At 38.9% G+C, this 24,163-nt stretch overlaps 1 protein-coding gene across 1 annotated transcript; it reads right to left on the reverse strand.

Moving 5' to 3' along the window:
- Positions 1-21,891: 21,891 nt before the first annotated feature.
- Positions 21,892-23,496, reverse strand: LOC122136150. Its single transcript, XM_042717828.1, has one exon. It carries the CDS (start codon positions 23,279-23,281, stop codon positions 22,271-22,273), a length of 1,011 nt encoding a protein of 336 aa, XP_042573762.1. The 5' UTR covers positions 23,282-23,496; the 3' UTR covers positions 21,892-22,270.
- Positions 23,497-24,163: the final 667 nt, after the last annotated feature.

The raw sequence follows: 24,163 nt of genomic DNA on the forward strand, positions 1-24,163 counted from the left end.
TTAAATTAAAAAGAATTCAGTGTTTCATTGGCATTCGTTTCATTGTGTCAGTGTTGTAAATGATATTGTGATGTAATTACTTCATCTTTTCTGTTTTACAGGCAACATTAAAACATGGGTTCGAGTGTTCAGTTTTAGAGCAGAATATATTGTTTTCTCAGCTGTTTTTTATCAGGTAAAGAAATCCAAATATATATATATATATATATATTATATATAGATATATATATATAATATATATATATATATATATATATATATGATATATAAGCAGTCATTATCATAAACACATTTTAAATGCACATAAACACTTGAACAATGATTACATATAAATTTATGAAATATTCTCAGTATCCTGCAGGAAATCTTAAACATGACGTGAGAGGAATAATTAGAAGTGTCTGTTATTGTTGTATTGTTGTCAGTATCATATTCTACACGTGTTCAGTGTTAAATCTCTGTGTGACTGAACATGTCATCACTCTTATAATCTACATGAGTTAATTATGAAGAAATCACATTAATAAAACAGACATGATGTTATAGTGACTGAAGCTGAAGCTACTTCTACATCACATCTAGCATGTTTTGGGGTCATGTGAGGGTCAGGGGTCATATAATCAGCACAAAGGTCACAGGGTCAGTGTCAGTAACAGTTCAATGAATGTGTCTTAAATAATGTTGCATCTGTTCAGTGAGAAGAGGTTTTGTAATTCTTGTGATCTGTATTTATTATATTGTGGTTCTTCTATTTTAGTAATTGTTGTTTTTATCTCTTCTTTCTCCCAGTTCTGTTTAAATCTGCCTGGGACAAGAGTCTGAATTATGCTGGATTTGAAGGAGTCATGATTATAGTCCTCTTTGTGATGGTGATTCTGTTCAACCTTTTCTATATTATTTTACTGTAAGTATTTCCTTCCATCAAGAGTCAGTGAGATGAATGTGCTGTAAATCATGATTTATCTGATTAATGCTGTTTGTTAAAGACACAACATATAAAAACACAATATCAGACCTGATTTATCACTTAACTGAAGCATTTCCATTTTGACACAAGTTGATATGGCAAATATAATATTCAGAGTTTTTTACACAGACATGATAAAGAGAAAAAAAACTGATGAAAGAATAGAAGAAAACACAAAAACAAAGTCAAAAATAAAGTGTACATTTTAAAATGAATTAAATGTATAAAAAAGATTGTCACTGTCCATTAAATGATGGAAACTGAAATGAGAAGTGAATCAGCAGATGAAGTCTCTAGTTTATTTCAATCTCAGGCCATTGAGTATGGAGCCCCGCACATGACATGCAAGAAAAAATAAATAAATTGTGTGCACGATTTAGCCTACTATTTTTTCCTGCATGCCATGTGCGGGGCTCCCATAATTGGAGTGATTTAAAGACAAATAAGAAAAGACAGATTCTTCTACTACCGCAGAATACCAGGAGGGCCATCCAACCCTGATCAAACTCTCCTGCCTGTGATTCTCTAATGATCCTGAAGACACTGATTAACATGTTCATGTGTGTTTGATTAGAGTTACAGGAGCAAACTCTGCAGGACAGTGGATCTCAGGACAGATTTGAGGATCGCAGTAATAGAGACATAGTGTTGTGTTACCACTCATACTCACACACACACACTCACACTCACATCATAATTTTCTTTTCATAATTGCACACAGTCTCTGCCCCCGTTACTCTCACTGAAATGTTTTCTGAGGCGTCTGATCGTCTCATTACCTGGAAATATCAGGGAATTTTAAAATTATGATTTCAGGTCATTAAAAAAATCAGGGAAATAAATAACATAACATTGAAATGTGGAATAGTTTTAGCATTGGCTGCTCAGTTATGCTCAGCTCTAAAATATGTTATCAGTATTTTGCAGTCTTTGTTGTTTTCTAAAACAGCCTGCATGTATAGCTGTGGTTATAAGTTTACATACACCTTGCAGAAATAGCTTAATGTTATTTTTCTTTAATTTCTTTAATTTTTTTTTGTACTATTATTAATAGGGGGTCATAAATTGTGGGTTTTTTTTTATTTAGTACTGCCCTGAATAAGCATATTTCACATAACAATGTTTATATATATATATATATATATATATATATATATATATATATATATATATATATATATATATATATATATATAATCCATAGAGAAAACGTTATAGCTGCATTTGCATAAATTTAGAAAGTCTACATACCTTTTGTTTCTCAATACTGTGTGTTGTTACTGGATCATCCACGGCTGGTGGTGACTAGAAACAGCTGAGGCTCGTGTAGAGTCAGGATGACTGGGTCAGTTGTTCTCAATTTTCTTCTAATTATTATTTCTTTTGCTTAAACCCCTGTGTCTGATTTCAGCTATTATTCTGTCCTGATGAATACATGTTAACATCTGTTATGTGAAATATTATTTTTAAAATAGCAGTACTAAATCAAAACTAAATGCAATTATTATTATCCCTCTTATTTTACTTTTTTATTATTATTAATAATTTTGCATCGTCTGCAATTCAGTCAAAAACCTATGAATGATGAAGTGAATCAAGTCTGATCAGTCATTGTAAGATTCACTGTCTCACACAATCCTAAACAGGACCTGACTGCTGCTGTTTTGCTTTATATCTTTATGAGAAATATGAGTCTTGGGTGCTGTGATGTGATCAGAGAGCAGTGCTAGTGAAATCACAGCTGGATAAATCCCTCATATTAATATATTTCTACAGTATCCATGCAGTTATTTAAATATCGTCTCTGACCTCTGATCACAAAATACCATAGAGAAAAATCACAAACTTTATCTTAATTATTTGAATAGAGTGAGTAAATTAAATGTTGTTTATAAAGCTATTGATGCTCGTATTGAATTAAATTCTGTTACTGATGCTTGTAATGTTATTAGTCTAACGAATTACACACTTTAGATTGGATATGAAACACAATAAAAACATCGTGGTCAGATCCTCTTATTGTTCTTATTATCAGTGAGTGGATTTAAGTTTGAGGGAATCAAATTCTTCCGTCAGCTGCTGTAACAAATACTGTTGCAGTTAATTATCACATATTAATATTCAACATTAGAATAAACTAATAATGTGTTTCATCATAAAGTAAGTGTTTGTGCTGCTTTAATATTTTATGTTCAGCTTGTCTGCATATTTTCATTATCTCAACAAACTCTACATTTTAAGTTGTGATAAGTAATCGCTACAATCATTTATAGTGTTTAATTTCAGAGGTTATTATGGAGATACTTATCACTAGTCTTTATTACAGTATTGTTCAGCTGAATATACAGTAAACAGTGACTGAATAATTTCTTCAGAAACACAGATAGTTGCTCCACACAGTGTAATGATCTGCTGAAACTCTCAGTGCTGTCACACATGTATTACTCTGAACATGTTTCTGATCATCAGTCACTGAGCTGCTGATGAAGACACCAGTGCAAACACATTCATCATTTGCTTCATCGTCTCATGTAAAACGTCACACAAACACTCAAGTGACGTGTGTCAGTACAGCACGCGCTTCAGCTACGAGAGGACATTCTTCAGTCCACTTAAATACATGAAGAACTGAGTATGTGTGGGATTTACAGAAATCATTTCTGTTTCATTCACTGAAGTCTGTAGTTTCCCAGCATGCTTTGCACTGGGCTGGATCAGGAGAGTAAATGCTGAAATTAAACATTTTTTTGTGTGTTCTGAGTGAAGGAAAGATCTGTTAATGTCTAATGTTAAGTTATGTTTGACATCCAGAAGAGATTCTGTTATGTTGGAGTGTGTGTGGTCTCCAGTAGAGTTTATGGTTTAGTTGTGGTGAATTAATTCTAATGTTTCTTCACTCAAATGAGAAACAGCTGTGCTGATGTCAGGGACTTCTTCATGTGCTGTGTATCTCTACTAACAGAAACTACAGACATGAACATCAGACACTAACAGATCTTTCTATTTATTAGAGTCTGATCAATATGACTGAGCTGATAAAGATTCAACTAAAAATCTATGTCTACCATGAAGATAAATTCATTTTTGTGCAACCACTTACCTTCAGAAAACTGAAATCTGAGTAAACACTGCTTCTGTTAATGTTCCCTCCTCAGAGAATGTCAATAATAATAATCAGTAGAGTGAATGGATCATTTGTTCTCCTGTAATGATATTATTTTCATCATATTTCCTCGATCTGACCGGGATTAATAACCAGAATCAGTGTTCACAGAAGTTAAATGATGAGGTCAAACACTAAAGACAGGACAGATGAATCATGTTCATGTACAGTCTGATCAGATCACATGACCAACAATCACACATGATTTATTACATTTACACAAACACATAATTCATACTCAACTGAGCTTCTGCACATTCACTTACTGTAAAAAGATTTTCATCTTAATATCTTCATAATGCTTCTAATGTGTGTAATATTGAGTGAACATGAGGCAGTGAGTAAACTGAGAGTTTTTCTTGTGTGTTGAAGATTTTGAGAGTATATGATATTTTATATGTTTGTATAGTTTTCAAGGAGGGAGATTGTGGATTAGTGAAGTTATATTACTTCTGTAATTATTTTTTAATAACGATATTTAATCAGGATTTATTAATTGTTGTTGTTTTCTTCTACAGTGTTGCTGAGATTGACTGGTAAATCAAGTCAGCGGGTGATTACTATATTCAATGTTCTGGCTGGAATAAGTTTTAATATTCTGCCTTCACTTCAGTTCATCCTCCTGTTCGTCGCGTTTGGATCAACTAGAGGAGGTGAGTTTACATTTATGAACTATTCACATTCATTCATGAGTAATAGTGCAAGAAAACATTATTCATTATTCAACATTATTAAAATCCAATCAAGAAAAATCTGTGGAAACTTTCCAGTTATTTACTGCTTTTATTCATACACACTAATTAAAGTATACTGATCTGATTAATTAATTACGGTTTATATCCAGTAGAGAGAGTGGAAGAAGAAAAAGAGAAGGATTTGTCATAAACACACCTTTTAAATATTAAAGTATCTTTGAAAAGCACAGCATTTATTTCAAACTGTCACGAATGAGTCCAAAGATGAAGGAAACGGTTTAATTCTAGAATAAAGTTGATTTTAAAGGCACAACGTAAGATTTTTGGATTAAAAATATCCTAAAAACATTAGATCAGTGTTATAAATATTGATGACATGTACTGACATTATCTCAAATATTTTCAAGAATGTTTAAATTCAGAGAGATAATTAATTGTAATCAGTGTAACTGAGTGTCATTGCGTCGTCTGCAGTGACATCACACCCTCGATTTCTGTTTTATTTTGTAGAAACCAATGAAAAAGACGCTTTTATATATATATGTTATATTAGACAAGGGAACAACTGTGTGGATAGATTTATGGACAGAAAACAGATCTGTGTTATATAGCTCAACACTGTTCATCTTATTGTTTGAACCTTGTTTTCTTGATTTACCGTGAGTACCATGTTTTTACTCTGCCTCAGAGAAAACACTATTATGTCAAGCGGCTAACAGCATACTCAGATGCAGCTTTATTTTTAATAACAATAATACAGCATTCTCTCCGTCTTACAATCTGTTAGAAAATTAATTACATGCCCATTTATGAACAAGTCATCCAGCCTTTATTAACCCTCGAGTGTCCTTCATCGAGAGCACTTAATGAGTCCTTCATGGACAGATCTGGGCACGAATCTCTCAGATGTGATCCAACAAATATTATTTAAATACATGTAGGCATGGGCATGAGATTTTGACGGTATGATGACCTTAAGCAAAAATATCATGGTTTCACGGTATTGTTGTTACAGCTCTGAAACGTGTTATTTTTAAACAACTGGGTAAAAATATATATATTTATTTTATTTAAATATTTAATATTTAAAAATTATTATTTTTTTCCACTTGACACAATACACTTTGTTTTTGAGCAACATACAGAATATTAGAAACAGTAGAATTTGTTTATTTTTTATTTGATTTGTTTCCTAAAAAAAAAAAAAAAAAAAAGAAAAAAAAGTCTGACATCTTTAACCTAAATCTGTAATTACAGTTATTTAATTTTAGTTATATAATTCATCTACATATCATTTCATATAATTTAGCTATATAATAATAATCATACACACAATTTGATTTAATAATAAACAAATTTGAAGCAAAAACAGAATGTTCTGACAAGCTTTGTGAAATATGCTACATGCCTGAAGGAAACAAACAGCAGAAGCTCTCAATGAGATATGAACTATACAGAGATGAGATGAAAAGAAAATACCACATTAACCTTTCAGAAGACAGTCAGCTCCCCTCAGAAACACATTCATATAAACCCCTTAATCAGTATTGAGGATTTTCTTCCAGTAGTTTGTGGATCATGAACAGTGATTGATCTGTCTGCTACAGTATTTTTCTCTGTGCGTCCGTCTTCAGCATCTCTGGCCTGTGTTAACGGGTGTTAACAGACTATATATTTTCACATAAATTACATTTTGGAAAATGATTGCATTGCAACGCAGTTTGTGCAAGTGCAGAACAGAGAGGTGCAATAAGACAAAAAAAAACAGCCGGTTGCCGAATGCATAAAGGCTAAAGTATACTTCGGCCATCCGTGCATTGTCTGCATTACGTTGTTTTCGTCATCAAGAGGGCTCGCGGGACAGATGTGCACTCCGTGGTACTGCACATGTGTCGAGCTCATCCGCCCGCGCTCATCTGTAGTTGAGTATACTTTTAAAAGCTGTGCAGACGTGGCTGTGCGCGAGACGAAAAGGAACGCTGGATGTGAAGTGTACCCAGGCCTTAAGTTCGGCCATCCTACACACACATCACTCGCTCACTCGCACCAACAGGAGGAGGAGCGGTCAGTGTTACTCTCTACACTGCACTCAGCCCGAGGGATTCCTACTCTTTCACTCACTGAGGAAACATGGAAAAACAGCGCATACCACAGGAACGGTATAATAGAAAATTTTAGTGCATTTGAAACCGTGACATTTTCAAGTCTTGGTATCCCTGGAAACCGGTAATGGCTTTTGGTATTTTTAACCCTTATTTACCTCTAAAATTACTAAATTACTCCATTGACTTTCATGTAAAATATGCCTACAGGTCCTTCTCAAAAAATTAGCATATTGTGAAAAAGTGTCATTATTTTCCATAATGTAATGATAAAAATTAAACTTTCATATATTTTAGATTCATTGCACACCAACTGAAATATTTCAGGTCTTTTATTGTTTTAATACTGATGATTTTGGCATACAGCTCATGAAAACCCAAAATTCCTATCTCAAAAAATTAGCATATCATGAAAAGGTTCTCTAAACGAGCTATTAACCTAATCATCTGAATCAACTAATTAACTCTAAACACCTGCAAAAGATTCCTGAGGCTTTTAAAAACTCCCAGCCTGGTTCATTACTCAAAACCGCAATCATGGGTAAGACTGCCGACCTGACTGCTGTCCAGAAGGCCATCATTGACACCCTCAAGCGAGAGGGTAAGACACAGAAAGAAATTTCTGAACGAATAGGCTGTTCCCAGAGTGCTGTATCAAGGCACCTCAGTGGGAAGTCTGTGGGAAGGAAAAAGTGTGGCAAAAAATGCTGCACAATGAGAAGAGGTGACCGGACCCTGAGGAAGATTGTGGAGAAGGACCGATTCCAGACCTTGGGGGACCTGTGGAAGCAGTGGACTGAGTCTGGAGTAGAAACATCCAGAGCCACCGTGCACAGGCGTGTGCTTTTGAACCAGAAATAGCGGCAGAAGCGCCTGACCTGGGCTACAGAGAAGCAGCACTGGACTGTTGCTCAGTGGTCCAAAGTACTTTTTTCGGATGAAAGCAAATTTTGCATGTCATTCGGAAATCAAGGTGCCAGAGTCTGGAGGAAGACTGGGAGAAGGAAATGCCAAAATGCCTTAAGTCCAGTGTCAAGTACCCACAGTCAGTGATGGTCTGGGGGTGCCATGTCAGCTGCTGGTGTTGGTCCACTGTGTTTTATCAAGGGCAGGGTCAATGCAGCTTGCTATCAGGAGATTTTGGAGCACTTCATGCTTCCATCTGCTGAAAAGCTTTATGGAGATGAAGATTTCGTTTTTCAGCATGACCTGGCACCTGCTCACAGTGCCAAACCACTGGTAAATGGTTTACTGACCATGGTATTACTGTGCTCAATTGGCCTGTTAACTCTCCTGGCCTGAACCCCATAGAGAATCTATGGGATATTGTGAAGAGAAAGTTGAGAGATGCAAGACCCAACACTCTGGATGAGCTTAAGGCCGCTATCGAAGCATCCTGGGCCTCCAGAACACCTCAGCAGTGCCACAGGCTGATTGCCTCCATGCCATGCCGCATTGAAGCAGTCATTTCTGCAAAAGGATTCCCGACCAAATATTGAGTGCATAACTGAACATAATTATTTGAAGGTTCAGTTTTTTTGTATTAAAAAACACTTTTCTTTTATTGGTCAGATGAAATATGCTAATTTTTTTGAGATAGGAATTTTGGGTTTTCATGAGCTGTATGCCAAAATCATCAGTATTAAAAGAATAAAAGACCTGAAATATTTCAGTTGGTGTGCAATGAATCTAAAATATATGAAAGTTTAATTTTTATCATTACATTATGGAAAATAATGAACTTTTTCACAATATGCTAATTTTTTTGAGAAGGACCTGTATATTTATTTATTTATTTTTTCCTTCAGTAAAATATTTATTCCAGTAAGCTTTAATGGCCAAATCCTCAAATGTGGCTTACTTTGGTGACATCTGGTGACATATGTTGGTATAAAAATAGCAATTACATGAAATATCAGTATTGCCACTAGATGGCAGTAGTGCTCACAGGCTGCATGTAGACTGAGATCTAAACCAGTGTTGAACTAACTGAGCCTCTGACTTTTTAGATTTAATCAAAAATCAAGTTAAAATGTAGAATTAAAAAAAAAAACAACAACAAAAAATAAACTTTGTGTTGGGTGTGACTATATACAAAGATGCCAAAATATGCTTAAAGAACAAGCATATATTCCGCAAAGGACAAATTATAGATTTTTTTTTTCAACCCAAGTTTACAGCAATACGTGAAATTGCATAGACATGAACAACCATCAATTTCTCCTGATAACCCCGAAAAGAACTTAAATTACACTTTCAGTTTTGATCGTACAGATAAGTGCAATACATCAATCGAATCTGTAAAGGGTCTACTTTTTTTTGTATACAGACATAATAACAACAAAACTTTGTGCACTTATAAAATAAAGATAACAAACAAGGAGTGCTGTCTGCAGCCTTTGTCTGCGCTGATCTTCAGATACAAATGCGTCATTAAAATGAACTGTAACTCAGTGAATACTCAACGAAGAGACATGAGAGAGATATCTATAGAAAGCCTGACATGTCCTACTTTAAACTAAACAAGTGCTGCTGAAAACAAATATTCTGTGATAAAGTAATCCATATGAAAACAACGCGATGTCCGTTTTTTCACGTCTCACTTCATTATCTTCTAATGCGACCACGCCCCCGCGCCGAGCGCGCTTTTGAGATTCAAATGTTTCACTGAAGCGCGCGGCTTTTGAATACGCCCACACAACAGAAGACAACGCAGCGAGACTGTTCTTCAAGTTTTTTATTATTTTACTGTTTGCTTCGCGATGGGAGGAATAAGACATAATTCACCCAAAAAGATGTGATGTGGTTGAGGATTTGAGATTTGGATTTTCCTCAGAAAAAAGAATGAAGCACTTTTATTCAGCAGAGATCATAAACATGAGTAAGTCTCTTTTTATTGATTTATATACTTGTACTAGTTTTCACATAACGTGTAAACATTTTACTAGTTAGACTTTTTCCAATAGACTTTTTCCAAACTATAATTCCTGACTAAATGTATAATCAAGTGAAATATTATGAAGTTTCAATAACAATAAAAATATACACTACTATACCATTCAAAAGCTTGATGTAAATAATATAAATGTACCAATAAATGTAACTGTAACAAATGTAACAATCATTGCTGTTCTTTCAATTTATCCCCCCTAAAAAACCTAAAAAAAAATATTCTCAGCTCTTTTCAACATTAATAATAATAATAATAATAATAATAATAATAATAATGATAATAATAACAATAAATGTTTTTTTTGTAGAAATAAGATTGTTAAAAGGATTTCTGAAGGATTGTGTGACTGGAGTAATGATTGCAAAAAAATTCAGTTTTGAAAGTCAGCTTTGATTGTTCCTTATAAACTGTTTAACTGCACTCACAAGTGAATATTAAATTATGTTGTGGGATAATTAAATATATTCTAAATAAACTACAAACATAAAATTATATAGATTTATTTTGTCCTCACATTCTTTCTTGTAACTCATCCCTCTCAGTGACACAGCTGACTGAATGGCTCATTATGCAGCTCATTATGCAGGCCTTTGTCTTCTCAGGTGTGTGAATTCATGATAGTTGACGCCTACTCGCATATGACTTTTACCAACAAAAAGTGTCTTAGAAAATCTTAAATCAATATATTGTTTTCTGTAAGTGAGTAAACAAGATGATTTTCACATCATTTAGAAAAAAAAAAAATTCTAGGCTACAAGCTCCAGTTCTCAAAATATCTGGGAACCAATTTTTTGTATGTGTTTTATTGCCTTATTCAAGTGATTTTAACATTTTTTTTTCACTAACCACGCATAACATTTTTTTTTTTTTTTTTCAAAAACACAATCATGTACATACATGCTGCTCACATATTTATTATAGCCTAGTTTGTGCTGATTACCAGTGAGATTAGACTTCAGCCATTTAGATATTTTATAAGAAACTGAAAAAAGCACAAATGTCAGGGCATGACAAAACTTCTCCATGCCCCAAAAATACCCTTAGACTCCAGAGGGTTAACATTGTTGAGTCAAGTCCAACTTGTTTTGTGTGTGTTCAGGTAGTAAACTTAAGAGAAGCAGCCAAGTCTTGGAAACCGTTTTAATTGCCGCCGTTCTATCTGCCGAGGGAATATACTGCCATACTGCTCGTTTCGGTTTACATTTCCCCCGAACAACAACAACAGCAACAGGAACCATGCACTAAATGAACTGTACCAGCACATCAGCGAGCAGCAGACAGCACACCCCGATGCTTTTCTCATCATAGCTGGGGATTTCACAATGCTGACTTAAAGAGTGTGTTTCCAAAAATACACCAACACATTAACTTTCCGACAAGAGGTAATAACGTTTTAGACTTTGTTTACACCACACAGAGAGGAGCTTACAAAGCTTTAAGAGTGTGTTTCCTAGGTGCATCAACACATTAACTTTCCATGCTAATGCCTGCATACAGACCGCTCGTTAAAGTCGCTAAAACCAGTTCAGAAACAGATTCAAGTGTGGCCAGAAGGGTCGTCTGACGCTCTTCAGGACTGCTTTGATACAACTGACTGGAATATGTATAAGCAGGCTGCCACTTACAATAACTCCACTGACCTCCAGGAGTACTCGGAGACTGTCACTGCCTACATCACCAAGTGTATTGAGGATGATGTAACAGTCACAAAAACCATTACTGTCCGGGCTAACCAGAAGCCGTGGATGACAGGGGAAGTCTACAGACTCCTGGAGACGCGGAACGCTGCCTTCAGAGCTGGAGACGAGGGGGGGCCAGAGAACAGCCAGGGGCCAACCTATCCCGCGGCATCAGAGAGGCTAAGAGGCAGTACTCCAGGAGGATAGCCCATCAATTCAGTGACAGCAGAGAGACACTCGGAGCCTGTGGCAGGGGATACAGACCATTACGGACTACAAGCCCCCATAGCGTACCTGTGTCAGCAACATCTCTCTGCTGAATGAGCTGAACACCTTCTTCGCTCGCTTTGAGGCACAAAACAGCCCCACTGCACAGAAGACTCCACCTCCTCCCGGTGACCAGGTGATGATGCTGACCCCGGGACAGCGTGAGGAGATCCTTCAGCAGGATCAATGCACGCAAAGCTCCGGGTCCTGACAACAACATTCCTGGGCGTGTACTGAGAGACTGTGCAGCAGAACTCACTGATGTCTTCACAGACATTTTAAACATCTCACTTAGTCAGGCTGTTGTTCCCACATGCTTCAAAGCTACCACCATCATTCCAGTCCCGAAGAAGCCATCTCCATCCTGCTTCAATGACTACCGTCCTGTTGCACTTACTCCCATCCTCATGAAGCGCTTTGAACGGCTAGTCATGCACCACATCAAGTCTGCCCTCCCCCCCTCCCTGGACCCATTCCAGTTTGCATATCGGTCCAAACCGGTCGACCGATGATGCCATCTCAACTACCCTCCACTCAACACTCACACATCTAGAGAAAAAAGAACATAACGTAAGAATGCTGTTCATAGACTTCAGTTCAGCATTCAACACAATCATCCCTCAACAGCTCATTCACAAACTGGTCGAGCTGGGGCTCAACACTTCGCTGTGCAACTTGCTGTTGGACTTTCTGACTGGAAGACCTCAGACAATACGGGTCAGCAGCAACACATCCAGCACCATCACACTGAACACTGGGGCCCCCCAAGGATGTGTGCTGAGCCCCCTCCTCTTCACTCTGATGACCCACAACTGCACACAGTCACACAACTCCAACCTCTTCATTAAGTTTTGCGGATGACACGACTGTGGTGGGTCTCATTAGCAACAGAGATGAGACAAACTACAGGAGCGAGGTGAGCCGCCTGGCCGGGTGGTGCAGTGACAACAATCTCTCTCTGAACGTGGAGAAGACGAAGGAGATTGTTGTTGACTTCAGGAGAGCGCACACTCAGCATGTTCCTCTGACCATCAACGGTGCGACTGTGGAGAGAGTGAGCAGCACCAAGTTCCTGGGTGTGCACATCACAGAGGACCTCTCCTGGACCGACAACACTGCAGCACTGGCCAAGAAATCACAGCAGCGTCTCTACTTCCTCCGCAAACTGAGGAGAGCCAGAGCCCCACCCCCCCATCATGTACACCTTCTACAGAGGCACCATCGAGAGCATTCTGACCAGCTGCATCACTGTGTGGTATGCTGCCTGCAACGCGTCCTGCCGGAAGACTCTGCAACGCATAGTGAGAGCAGCTGAGAAGATCATTGGTGTCTCTCTCCCCTCCCTCCAGGACATTTATGGAACCCGTCTCATTCGAAAAGCCCTCTGCATTGCAGGTGATCCCACTCACCCGTCACACAGCTTCTTCAGTCTGCTGCCATCAGGGAGGAGACTGCGAAGTCTCCAGGCCAGGACCAGCAGACTGAAGGACAGCTTCATCCATCAGGCTGTCAGGAAGCTGAACTCGCTCCCGAAATTGCCCCCCGTCCCCTCTTCTGCCTCAGGCACCACTGAACTATGAACCCCCCACCCCCCACTCCAGGTCCCACATCCCCAGGTCCTTCCTTTTTACATTCCCTTATTGTATAGTTTTTATCTTATATTTTATATTTGATCTAGATTTTTAGGCTCTACTGTTAGTGTTATCTGTATGCACCGGGGGTCTGAGAGTAACGAAATTTTTATTCTCTGTATGTATGTACTGTACATGTGGAAGAATTGACAATAAAGCAGACTTTACTTGACTTGACTATCTGTATGCACCGGGGGTCTGAGAGTAACGAAATTTTTATCTGAGCTTGTTTTCTCTGTAAATGAAGGGTGCACACTATTGCTGAGAAACACAATCACTACTCAGCAGTCAGATGTCTGTACGCACAAAGACACCGATCCCTAAACAAGATCATATCTGCAGATGAAACTTTGTGTGTAGAAGCACTTTTTAGTTTTGATCTAGCACCTCATGACCACGCCACGTTATGTTGGAGAAGCTGCGAAAGACGCAGGCGCAAGTGGAGTGCACAAAACACGGTGACAGTCATTGAAGCAAATATAATGGGCGATATATTGCATCATCAAAATTGAGGTCATGTTCACAGATTGTGCGATGAGTCGTATTGATTATTGCGACAGGCCTACATTACACCATCATTTTCAGCACACTCAGATGAATGTAATATAATAAAACAGTGCTGCTTTACCTCACAAACACATGAGCTCCCGCAGCACTCACACCCTGCTCCGCTTCATACTGCAGCAATAATAATAATAATAATAATAATAATAATCTCATCCATTAACATGATTTCTGATCTCTGAGTCCCATCTGATTCTTGTCCACCGGCTGTGAGGTCAAGACAACAACTCCCATGATTCCACACTCAATCTCTGCATCATCAAGCTACGTCTTTGTTTTGAATACATGACCTCTAGCGGTGAATAATTACATATCGTGCCTTTAATTCGAATAAACTCACAGAAACAAGACAGTGTGTGACTAACTAAACCACAAACAATATCAGACAAACACTGAAACAAACAGAGGATCTTAATTCAATACACAGAGATAATGAACTCAATGAAGACAGCTGTGCTTCTTACACGAATCACCATGACAACAGATAATGGCGGGAAAAACAGAACAAAGGAAGCAGTAACAGAGGCATACAAAATAAAAGTCCATGAAAATGAAACTAAAACAGACTAAAACTGAATGTAACTGTGACACAAACAAGTTGATTTGATTAGCACAATAAAACCACAGATGTGGAAGATTCACACTGATGCACAGATTAATGTTAAAACCCACTCTTTGAACATGACATTAATTTATACAGTTTATGAATATGTAGTAAATTTCTAAATCTACACATACCGCAGAAACAGTAAATTACAGACGATAAAACAAGATGTGTGACATCATCATTCATAGTGCCAAAGTCTTTACAAAGTTTGCTGCATATAAAAGGGGCAAAGGGCAAAATAACGTAAAGAAAGGGGGAAAAAAGCACAAAAACACAAACATTTATTGGCAAAGAAATCTAAAATAGGTGTCAATAAGAACAGAATAAAAGCACAAGTAAGAGTGAATAGAAGTGTAATAGTGTATGAAAGAGCACTGATGGAGTGTGCAGAGACCGACTGGAGCTTATCACTCGTGCTGTGACAGAAAATTACTACTAAGATACTAAAGTAACATGGTGCAAACAGCTGAGGGCCCCAGGGAACACACATGGTTAAAAAAAAAATGTATAGCCTGAATGCACTGTAAGTCGTTTTGGATAAAAGTGTCTGCCAAATGCATAAATGTAAATAATGCACTGTAAGTCGCTTTGGATAAAAGTGTCTGCCAAATGCATAAATGTAAATACGTGGTATCACCTTTCAACGGAACCTATGCTCACTCTCTCCATCTCGCCTATCATTTGTGGTTTCATCCTCACTTCTTTCACTCTCTCAGTTTTCAGCTCTGGACACGAAGAGTGCTACGGACACTTTTTGCTCCACTCTAACCTCTTGCTTGGACAACTTTTGCCCACTGTTGTCTAGACCAGCACACTCCACCCCATCTGCCCCCTGGCTGTCCGATGTTCTCCAGGGAACATCGCTCTAAACGCAGGGCTGCAGAGAGGAAATGGCATAAATCAAGAAACTCTACCGACCTCAGTTGGTATCAGTCTCTCCTCTCCTCCTTCTCTGCAAACGTCTTCACTGCTAAAACATCATACTACCACGACAAAATTAACAACTGTTTGACTCTCACACACTCTTCAAAACCTTCTCTTCTCTTCTTAATCCGCCTCCACCTCCTCCTCCATCGACTCTTACAGCTGACGACTTTGCAGTTTTCTTCACAAATAAGACAAGAACCATCAGTGACCAATTCTCCATACCGCAGACTGAGGATAACTTCACGATGACTAATGCACACTCTCTCTCCTCCTTCTCTCCACTCTCAGAGATGGACGTTTCCAAACTTATCCTGTCCAGTCATCCTACTACTTGCCCACTGGATCCGATCCCCACTCACCTCCTTCAAGCGATTTCTTCTTCAGTCATACCTTCACTTACTCACATTATCAACTTCTCTCTTCACTCTATCCGATCCCCACTCACCTCCTTCAAGCGATTTCTTATCCCACTGCTGAAGAAACCATCTCTAAATCCAGCACTTCTAGAAAACCTAACCTGACGGTAGTTGCTCGCATTTCAGCCTGTCTGAGTGACATTTCTAGCTGGATGAATGACCATCACCTTCAGCTCAACCTTACTAAGACTGAACTGCTGGTGGTTCCAGCTAACCCATCGTTTCATCACAACGTCTCTATACAGCTGGGTTCATCAACCATAACTCCTTCCAGGACAGCCAGAAACCTAGGAGTTGTGATGGATCATCAGTTAAGCTTCACAGACCATATTGCTACAACGACCCGGTCCTGCAGATTTGCCTTATACAACATTAGGAAGATTAGACCCTTTCTGTCAGAGCAAGCCACCCAACTTCTTGTCCAAGCTCTTGTTCTCTCCCGACTGGACTATTGTAATGCTTTCCTGGCGGGCCTTCCTGCATGTACTATCAAGCCTCTACAACTGATCCAGAATGCAGCAGCGAGGGTTGTCTTCAATGAGCCAAAAACAGCTCATGCTACTCCTCTCCTCATCAGGGTTACACTGGCTACCAGTAGCCGCTCGCATCAAATTCAAGGTACTGATGCTTGCCTACAAAACGACCACTGGCATGGCGCCAACATACCTAAACTCACTAGTTTAATCTTATGCGTCCTCCAGAAGCTTGCGCTCTGCAAGTGAACGACGCCTTGTGGTGTCATCCCAAAGAGGTTCGAAATCACTCTCATGGACCTTTTCCTGGACTGCGGCCGGCTGGTGGAATGACCTCCCGATCTCAATTCGAACAGCTGAGTCTTTACTCATTTTCAAAAAACATCTAAAGACTCATCTTTTTCGCCTGCACTTAACCAACTAATACTAGTACTTACCTTTTCTTTCTCTTGTCTATCATATTCTTTAAAAAAAAAAAAAAAACCTGGCTACGTGTTCTGTGCTAGAGTAACTGAGACTTGTCATAGTACTTGTATACCGTTGTTGTTCTCTTGTTGATCTGATTGTTTCTATTGTTCTCATTTGTAAGTCGCTTTGGATAAAAAGCGTCTGCTAAATGATTAAATGTAAATGTAAATGTAATTCATTATGCTCAATGTATCACTTATAGGAAAACACTGATGCTTTAAAATGTAAATATTTAACAAAGCATGCAAACAAAAGGCCGCTGTTATCGTGTTCGTTTTGTGATCGCGCATGTTCCAGTGGTTAACTTCTTATTAGTTTTCTGATAACTTCTCTTTGTTGGTGAAATGATTGGATTGCATGACGTTGTTCCTGAGAGGCGTGTAAAGGGCGGGTTTTAGTGAAGCGCAGCTGAGCTTCTGGCACGACGGTGGAAACGCAGCGCTATTTTGGCCTCGTGCTACTGGCCCGAGGCTATTAGCCCTGCCCGGCCTGTTTTAAGCCCTGGCTCGCACTGGTAGTGGAAAAGCGGCTACTGTTATTTATACAGGTCAAATCTAACTGTTATTATGTGTGCTCTCTCAGTGAAGTCCGGCTGTAGTGCTGTTCTCAGATGAGCTCATTTCCCGGCCTGAGATCAGCTCGTCTCTTTCTCTAATGTGTCAAACATGTCTTCACTGAGGAGATAGATGACTCTGATGGAGGAGTGTTTATGACACACAGGAATCTGTTGTTTTGGGACAGAAGTATTTCTTTAATTCTTCCTGAATTATTTACACACATACATACTTCTGTGGATCTGTTGTTTAAATGCAGTTTATCACATGATCAGGAGTGTGATATGACTGTACCTCAGCACGGCTGTTATTACCTGCGGCGGATCAATAATATCTCCTACACGTGTGATATTAATAATAATATATTTATTGACATTGCTCATATATTTTATTTTGTTGTGTTCCTAATCCTCATCATTTACACTATTTACCTTCATGTTTTAAAATGCTGTGAATAAAACCATTTTCATCTTACAGACAGAATGTTACACACTGTAAATATGATGAGTGATGGATATAATAACTGATGTAAATCACTGATAGAGTCTGATGGGATGTGAATGTGTTGATGTGTCTGTCAGTGAAGCTCAATATCTGCATTAATACAATCTTAATATAATCTCAGTATCCGCGTTAATATAATCTTAATATAATCTCAGTATCTGGCCCTATTTTAATGATCTAAATGCAAAGTGTAAAGCACACGGCGCAGGTGCACTCAGGGCGTGTCCAAATCCACTTTTGCTATTTTAATGACGGGGAAAACGGTTGGCGCGCCCGGGCGCATGGTCTTAATGGGTTGTCCCTATTCTCATAATGAGTAATGGGGGTTTTTTGGGCGTAACATGCAATAAACCAATCAGAGTCTCAACTCCCATTCCCTTTAAAAACCACTTGCGCTCGTGCCATGACGAATTTGCTATTTACATGGTGGAATTTGCAAGCGCAAAGACAGAACACGTCTCCGAGATGGAACAGAGCTGCTTGTGCTCAAGCAAATAGATAGCCTAATTCTGATACATGCGATGACTATCCAATATGACATATGGCGGTTTTATATTTATGTAGCCTATACAAAAATATTATTTTACATGGTAATCCTTTAATTTTTAATATTTGGCATGCGTGCGTGCTGCTACGCATCCCTGTGTGTGTAATAAGCAGTCCTTTAATTTTTAATATTTGGCATGCGTGCGTGCTGCTACGCATCCCTGTGTGTGTAATAAGCAGAGTGAACCCACCTATAGTTTGAGTTGGTGTGATAGATGTGACAAGTAAGGAAAAAGGAACCCGGAGGCAGCAGGTTACTGCAAACGTTTAGGGGTTTATTTCCACAGAATGAGGTTACAAAAGTAAAGCAAATGTTAACCCAACTGAGGTAAACCAAAACATACCAAAAATAAAATAAAACCAAACAAAAACGTACAATAAAGATGAGTCACTGCATTTTCCTATTAAACATCCCTTGATCTTTGAGAACATTACTGGGATCCTGTTTTTGACATTCCTTGGGGCCTGGAGAAGTTTTGTCATGCCCTGACATTTGTGCTTTTTTCAGTTTCTTATAAATATCTAAATGGCTAAAGTCTAATCTCACTGTAATCAGCACAAACTAGGCTATAATAATATGTGAGCAGCATGTATGTACATGATTGTGTTTTTTTTGAGAAAAAAAATGTTATGCGTGGTTAGTGAAAAACTAAAATGTTAAATCACTTGAATAAGGCAATAAAAACACATACAGAAAATTGGTTCCCAGGAATTTTGAGAACTGGAGCTTGTAGCCTAGAACTTTTTTTTTCTAAATGATGTGAAAATCATCTTGTTTACTCACTTACAGAAAACAATATATTGATTTAAATTTTCTAAGACACTTTTTTTGTTGGTAAAAGTCATATGCGAGTAGGCGTCAACTATCATGAATTCACACCTGAGAAGACAAAGGCCTGCATAATGAGCTGCATAATGAGCCATTCAGTCAGCTGTGTGACTGAGAGGGATGAGTTACAAGAAAGAATGTGAGGACAAAATAAATGTATATAATTTTATGTTTGTAATTTATTTAGAATATATTTAATTATCCCACAACATAATTTAATATTCACTTGTGAGTGCAGTTAAACAGTTTATTAGGAACAATCAAAGCTGACTTTGAAACTGAATTTTTTGCATCATTACTCCAGTCACACAATCCTTCAGAAATCCTTTTAACAATCTTATTTTCTACAAAAAGTACATTTATTGTTATTATTATCATCATTATCATTATTATTATTATTATTATTATTATTAATGTTGAAAAGAGCTGAGAATATTTTTTTTCAGGTTTTTTAGGGGGAGATAAATTGAAAGAACAGCAATGATTGTTACATTTGTTACAGTTACATTTATTGTTACATTTATATTATTTACATCAAGCTTTTGAATGGTATAGTAGTGTATATTGTTATTGAAACTTCATAATATTTCACTTGATTATACATTTAGTCAGGAATTATAGTTTGGAAAAAAGTCTTTGGAAAAAGTCTAACTAGTAAAATGTTTACACGTTATGTGAAAACTAGTACAAGTATATAAATAATAGAAAGAGACTTACTCATGTTTATGAACTCTGCTGAATAAAGTGCTTCATTCTTTTTTCTGAGGAAATCCAAATCTCAAATCCTCAACCACATCACATCTTTTTGGGGTGAATTATGTCTTATCCCTCTCATCGCGAAGCAAACAGTAAAATAATAAAAAACTTGAAGAACAGTCTCGCTGCGTTTGTCTTCTGTTGTGTGGGCGTATTCAAAAGCCGCGCGCTTCAGTGAAACATTTGAATCTCAAAAGCGCGCTCGGCGCGGGGGGGCGTGGTCGCATTAGAAGATAATGAAGGGAGAAGTGAAAAACGGACATCGCGTTGTTTTTTCATATGGATTACTTTATCACAGAATATTTGTTTTCAGCAGCACTTGTTTAGTTTAAAAGTAGACATGTCAGGCTTTCTATAGATATCTCTCTCATGTCTCTTCGTTGAGTATTCACAGAGTTACAGTTCATTTTAATGACGCATTTGTATCTGAAGATCAGCGCAGACAAAGGCTGCAGACAGCACTCCTTGTTTGTTATCTTTATTTTATAAGTGCACAAAGTTTTGTTGTTATTATGTCTGTATACAAAAAAAAGTAGACCCTTTACAGATTCGATTGATGTATTGCACTTATCTGTACGATCAAAACTGAAAGTGTAATTTAAGTTCTTTTCGGGGTTATCAGGAGAAAATACCCCAAAACGCGTATACGCGTTTTAATCGACTCCAGAGGGTTAACATGCAAAGTCCATTTCGAACGTTTCTGACCCGGAGTGGCAACATCATATGTAACCGGCCCCAGCTTCCTTAGTACTTCAAAAGGACCCTGCCATTTGGCAGACAACTTACTCGCATCAGTGGGCAGCATCACCAATACCTGAGTACCTGGCTCAAAGTTTCTTGTCCTGGCTTCTTGGTCATACCAGGTCTTTTGCAATTTTTTGCGCTTCGGCCATATGTTCCTGAGCCAATGTACCCCATGGCTTCCAGCTTCTCTTGCATCTGAACCACATAGTCAACAATCAGAGTAGGACTTACACAGTCTTGTCCTCCATTCCACAAGTCCTTCAGCAGTACCAGCGGTCCCCGCACTTCCCGTCCGTATAGTAATTCAAACGGGGAAAATCCAGTCAAGGCCTGAGGAACTTCCCTGTAGGCAAAAAAAGCAGATATGGGAGCCACTGATCCCAATCGTCACTCTTATCCATCACAAACTTACGAAGCATTTGTTTCAGAGGTTTGATTTAAAGCGTTCTGTTAACCCGTCAGTTTGTGGGTGATAAAGGTTGGTCCTTACTCCCTTTATACCCAACAACTTATACACCCGTTTTAATAGTTCTGACATAAAATTAGATCCTTGATCTGTGACTATACTTTCAGGAAAACCTACTCTAGAGAACAGTTGTATAAGGGCGGAAGCTACCACTCGAGCCTCAATGGATTTGAGGGGAAAAAACCTCTGGATACTTTGTGGCATAGTCCGTAATGACCAACATATAACGGTTTCCTGTTTTAGTCTTCTCTAATGGCCCAACAATATCCATACCTGGCTGCTCAAAAGGTACCCCAATAATGGGAAGAGGCTTAAGAGGTGCCCTAGGAGGAACCCGTAGAGAAGTCTGTTGACACTGTGGACAAGTTTTACAGTACGTGGCTATGTCCTTCCTCATACCTGGCCAATAAAAGTGACGAACGATTCGTGCTGTTGTCTTATGTCTACCTAAATGGCCTGCCCAGGGTACAGAATGACCCAAAGAAAGGACTAATTCTCTACCCTCCCTGGGAACCACCAACTGCGGCTCAGGACTCCGTTTACGAAACAAGCCCCCATTGCGGAGGCAAAGACTCCCTGACTACTTTCCACCTCTGGCTGGCCTGCCCGTGATCTCTCCTCCACCCACTTGTACAGGGGACCGACTAAATTGTCATTTTTCTGCAATTGTACTATGTCTTGAGGTATTTTATAGCCCAATGTGTTCTCAGGGGCAGGTTCCCCTTCACTTACCACTGCATGTCTAAACTTTTCACGCTTTCCTCTGACTCCTGGACTTCCGTGTCTTCCCTGGCCCTGCTTCAAGTTCTGCCTCAAAAAAAGGTAAAGCTCCTAGTAATCCTACCTCCTCCTCACTACTTTTGGCCATCGCCCGGGTTATAGCTGCATTGCAACTCTGCAAAGGAAGGAGATCGAACAAAACAAGCAGATCTTGACCCAGCACCATAGGGTATGGCAACTCAGGTAAAAGGCCTACTTCCAACAAAAAAAGACTGTCCATGCACCTTTAGATAAACATCAGCTGTAGGATAGTACTTTTCGTCACCATGAACACATTTAATTGCCACTGGAGATCTTAGGTTCCACAGATGGACTGGAACTAACTCTGCTTTGACCAATGTCTGCATACTTCCAGTGTCCACCATTGCACTTACTTCCTGTCCATTCAAACCCACAGTCACATGATGCAAGGAAATCTTTGCTATACAAGTAGGGTCATCAGGTCTAGGTACTCCACACAAATTTGCCTGTGTGGAAGGTCTATTAGGGCACCTAGGCTTAGTGTGCCCCTCCTGTCCACACTGATAGCACACAATAGTTTTACTATTAGCACTCAGTTTCCCACCAAGACCACCATTATCACCCACAAACTTACCACCCATCATACTTGTCTTCAGGGGTGATACAGATCTTTTACTAGTTCTTTTGGGGTCTTTGAATGTTTTCCATTGATTGTAAGACCAGGGTTGACCTTGTCTTCGTGCTGCGACAAACACATCTGCGAGCTCTGCAGCCTTTGCTGCTGACTCCGGGTTATGCTCTTTTACCCATGTTTGAAGCTCTGGAGCAAGCACCCTAAGATATTGCTCCAAGATAATCACCTCGGCAACTTCCTCCTTACTCCGATTCTGTGGCTGAATCCACTTGTTAAAAGTGTCCTTAAGGCGCCCATATAGCTCCTTAGGAGTCTCATCCGCTCTCACATCTGTGGACCGAAACCTCAAACGATAGGACTCAGGATTAATATCATATTTCTTTAAAACTGCTACTTTCACTTCATCATAGACGAGAGATTCGTTAATATCCATGTTCACATAAGCACTACGGGCTTTGCCAGTAAGTAACGGCACTAACCTCACAGCCCAATCCGATCTCGGCCATCGGCATGCAGCAGCTATCCGCTCAAAAGTCGTAAGAAAATGCTCCACATCATCGTCTTCGTTAAGCGGCTGTAGATGCGGCTCTGTCATAGCCCTTGTGTGTTCTACGACTTGACCAACAACGGATGGTGAGCCTAGAGCAACTACCTGCTCACTCCCTTGATTTGACGGTGTATATTGAAGCCCAGAAGGATGAACATTGGTTGGTGTATTTCTCGTATGTACCTCTTCCTGAAGAAGTGTGAACTGATGTTGAAGAGCCCTCCATCTATTCTCCTGCCGCGCTGTCTCCTGGTCAAGTCGTTTGTCTCTCTTCCATCTACATTTTCATATGTGCACCGAACATGTCCCGTAACTCTTCGACTGTAATATTCTGTGAGTCACCTGAAACTGGTGGATCCTCAGCATCAGCTCCTCCTGTAGCTGACGCCGCCATCTCATCACTCTTTACAGCTCTCTTCGGTCCCATTTTGACCAATGAAGTAGGGAAAACCAAACAAAAAATCGTTCACTGCTGCCCCCCACTGGCACATCCCACCGCTGCCACCAATTGTGATAGATGTGACCAGTAAGGAAAAAGGAACATGGAGGCAGCAGGCTACTGCAAACGTTTAGGGGTTTATTTCCACAGAATGAGGTTACAAAAGTAAAGCAAATGTTAACCCAACTGAAGTAAACCAAAACATACCCAAAAAATAAAATAAAAACCAAACAAAAACGTACAATAAAGATGAGTCACTGCATTTGCCTCAAACATTTACAGAGGTCTAGGGACTACAGGACCTTTCCTCTCACAGAACACCCCCCCCCCCCCCCCCCCATACAGAAACAATTAACGGATTTTATACATTGGTGTCCATCACCAATTAACACAAAAAGGGGGATACACAAACATATAATGGCCATTACACACAATAAACGAATATGAAAACATCAAATACACACAAAACACACACTTCAAATAATACTATC

Source organism: Cyprinus carpio, chromosome A3, assembly GCF_018340385.1.
Source record: "Cyprinus carpio isolate SPL01 chromosome A3, ASM1834038v1, whole genome shotgun sequence".
Classification (NCBI taxonomy): domain Eukaryota; kingdom Metazoa; phylum Chordata; class Actinopteri; order Cypriniformes; family Cyprinidae; genus Cyprinus; species Cyprinus carpio.

Bases quoted from the DNA above. Each gene is read 5' to 3' on its own strand.
- LOC122136150 (XM_042717828.1), bottom strand. From the start codon at position 23,281: ATGACAGAGCCGCATCTACAGCCGCTTAACGAAGACGATGATGTGGAG.